Source organism: Dermacentor silvarum, chromosome 3 (assembly GCF_013339745.2).
Source record: "Dermacentor silvarum isolate Dsil-2018 chromosome 3, BIME_Dsil_1.4, whole genome shotgun sequence".
Classification (NCBI taxonomy): domain Eukaryota; kingdom Metazoa; phylum Arthropoda; class Arachnida; order Ixodida; family Ixodidae; genus Dermacentor; species Dermacentor silvarum.
In genome coordinates, this window is record NC_051156.1 from 107,719,072 (window position 1) to 107,721,922 (window position 2,851).

General features: G+C 52.5%; 1 protein-coding gene across 1 annotated transcript; it reads left to right on the forward strand.

The window, feature by feature from the left end:
• The first annotated feature begins 394 nt into the window (after positions 1 to 394).
• Positions 395 to 1,783, forward strand: LOC119444653 (solute carrier family 22 member 16). The gene has a single exon (XM_037709019.1). It carries the CDS (start codon positions 395 to 397, stop codon positions 1,781 to 1,783), a length of 1,389 nt encoding a protein of 462 aa, XP_037564947.1.
• The last annotated feature ends 1,068 nt before the right edge of the window (positions 1,784 to 2,851 follow it).

A 2,851-nucleotide genomic window follows, 5' to 3' on the forward strand; every position in this document is an offset into this window, starting at 1 on the left:
TCAGTGCGAATGCAGCCAATGCAGTAAGTCTGTATAGCCTCCCCAGCGTTGCACGTGATGTCTGAAACGGAATACGTCATGTTCAGCACAGGCGAGTAGCTGTGTTTGTGCAAAGAAACGCAATTAGCTTCTCGTAGCTATCGGTGTTACCCACTTCAAGTCAGCCGATCTGGGCCTTTCGGCGATCCCAGAAGCAGGCCTCAGTATCGGCTGTTGAAGATAGGCTTAACCGAATAAAGGGTTTCTTTCACGCGGGTTTATTTTGCATTGCGTCTATGGGAATCGTACAAAATATTCATCCATTATTTCGCATATCAGAAACTTCGAACCCTTCGTTCTGGTTAAAACAATTTCTAAAGGGAACTTTAATATGCGTACATTTTTCGCGCGTTTCATGCAGGTAAGCGAAGGGGAAAACAGGACCGCTGTTGCATGCCACCAGTGGGACTACGACATCGCCAACAAGGGAGACAGCATCGTGAGCCGTTTCAACCTGGTTTGCGACCGCAAGTTTCTCTACGACTTGTCTGCAGTCGTGCCCGTGATCGCTTCTGCCATCGTGGCCCCAGTGCTCGGTTTGGTATCAGACCATGTGGGCAGAAAGCCGGTGATGCTAGCCTGCGCGTTCGGCCAAATGCTCACCACTATCGCAACAAGCATCGCGGAGACGTACCCTTTCTTTGTGTTTACCCGGGCCCTGACATTCGTGGCGAGCGACGTCACCTTCCTCACCACGTTTATATTGATCCATGAGGTCACCGGGGATGCGCGTCGCTCGATATTCACGCTCATAGACACTGCGGTGCCAGGCGTCGTCGTCCCGCCTCTAATGCACGTGCTGTCTCTCCTTGAACCGCGCTGGATGCTGGCCGAGGCGCTCATCATCGTTACCGGCGGACTGCTAGCAGCATGGTGCTGGCTGCAGGTAGAGTCGCCCGCGTGGCTCATCGCCACCTGGGACTTGCCTCGAGCCGAGGACGCGGTACTTCTGGCGGCCAAGACAAACGGCATTGATGTAACGAAGGCGCGGTCTACATTTATGGTCATCAAAGAGCAGTTGCATAAGCTGGGCAAGGTTTACGCCGCAGATGCTCCGATGGAGGCCATCACGGAGTCCATCAAAATGCGTCGTCGTGCGGCCTCCGCGTTCCTGGCCAGGCTCGCGTTAGACGCCACCTACATCGGCCTCATGATCAAAGACGTGACGACGGGCATCCCCTGCGAGGCGGCACATGTCGTTTTGTTGACGGCCTACTACGCCTCGATCTGTAGCAGCATGCGGAGATACGGACTCCGGGAGACGCTGTCTGGTCTCATGGTCATCCTGAGTGCCTTCGCCATTTTCGAGGCCATAGCGATTTTCACCGAACAACAGGCGGTCGCAAGTTTTCTGCACACGGGAATGAAGGTGGCAGTCTCCGGCGCCATGAGCGTCACACTCTGCTACACGGCCGAGACCTTTCCGACGGCAGTGCGGAGCGCCGGCATCAGCCTTTCGCACTTCTCCGGCGGCGTCGGCAACGTCGTGGCCATCGCCGCCATAGCCCTCGGCGAACCGCATGTGTTCTACGCGCTGTCGGCCTTTATGGTACTGCTAAGCGTCGCGGCGATCCAATGGCTTCCCGAAGTCTTCATCGAGATACCGCAGCGGCCGCAATTGCCTAGCGAGCTCAGCGAGCGTGAACGAAAAGCGGTGCTCCTTGCGTCGCTGGACTCCCGCAGGGTGTCCACGCGTAAACGCAGGGAAAACAGTCCAAGAGAGCAATCCAAGCTGACGTATTGATTGTTCACGTCGCACCACGCTCTACTGCAATTAGGAAAAGGTCGCGCCCGTTTCACAGTGCTCAATAACCTGTTTTGAACTTACCGGCCGCATATCCATGTTCACTGTTGTGATTTTACGATCATGTTGTGATGAGTGCGAGTAAGAAATGTTTTCTGTGTGATAAAAAACCGTATTCCTACCGTGGAACCCTGTGGACAGGCGTGAAAAAAAAAAAAAAATGGCGGACAACAGTTGCTTTCTTACCATGCTTCGTGCGCACTTATTGGTATCAAGAATGATGGCTACGATGATTTCGAACGGAAATGACCATCACTTACAGAACACGAAAAGAAAACATCTGCATGAGAATACCGCAGTGGGACATTGTATTTTTTCATACCTGCCAAAATATGGGCGTTTAAATTTAGTTACCGAAACGTGCTTGACGATACAATCGAACATGCGCACCGATTCTACGCGTAGATAAAGACTCACTAGTTTGTATTCTACGCGCAGATAAATACTCACTAGTTTGTTCTCGCAATACCCCCGCTGCCCTACGATTCATTGTTTTTCATCCTTGTTTTCGTTTTCTTTTGTAGACTGGTTTAGGTGTTTGATGACTGTGCAACGACTGTGTTGTCTGCTCAGGGCGGCGCTTACCCGTTTCACTGGCCTCAAGATCGCGCTCCCTCAACTCGGGGTCCGCGGCTCTTCGCCGACGTTTCGCTTGGGCTTCGGAAGCCCTCACGCTAGAATCGGCACGTCGACGATGAATGAGCCTTTTCTCGAGCACGGCGGAGTGCTCGCCAACCCCCTTTCCTTTCCTTCCCCTCCCCGCGACACACCAAACGACCCTGATTGATCGCGCGCGTCCCGTGATCCGGCGCCGGCGCAGCTTTCCCCGCACCTGCTCTTTCTTTCTTTCTTTCTTTCTTTCTTTCTTTCTTTCTTTCTTTCTTTCTTTCTTTCTTTCTTTCTTTCTTTCTCTCTTTCTCTCTCTCTTTCTTTCTTTCTTTCTTTCTTTCTTTCTTTCTTTCTTTCTTTGTTGTCCCTGGCTCATACCCGCATATGCAATGCGGGTAC

Excerpts from the sequence above, each read along its gene's own strand:
- LOC119444653 (XM_037709019.1), top strand. The coding sequence starts at position 395 with ATGCAGGTAAGCGAAGGGGAAAACAGGACCGCTGTTGCATGCCACCAG.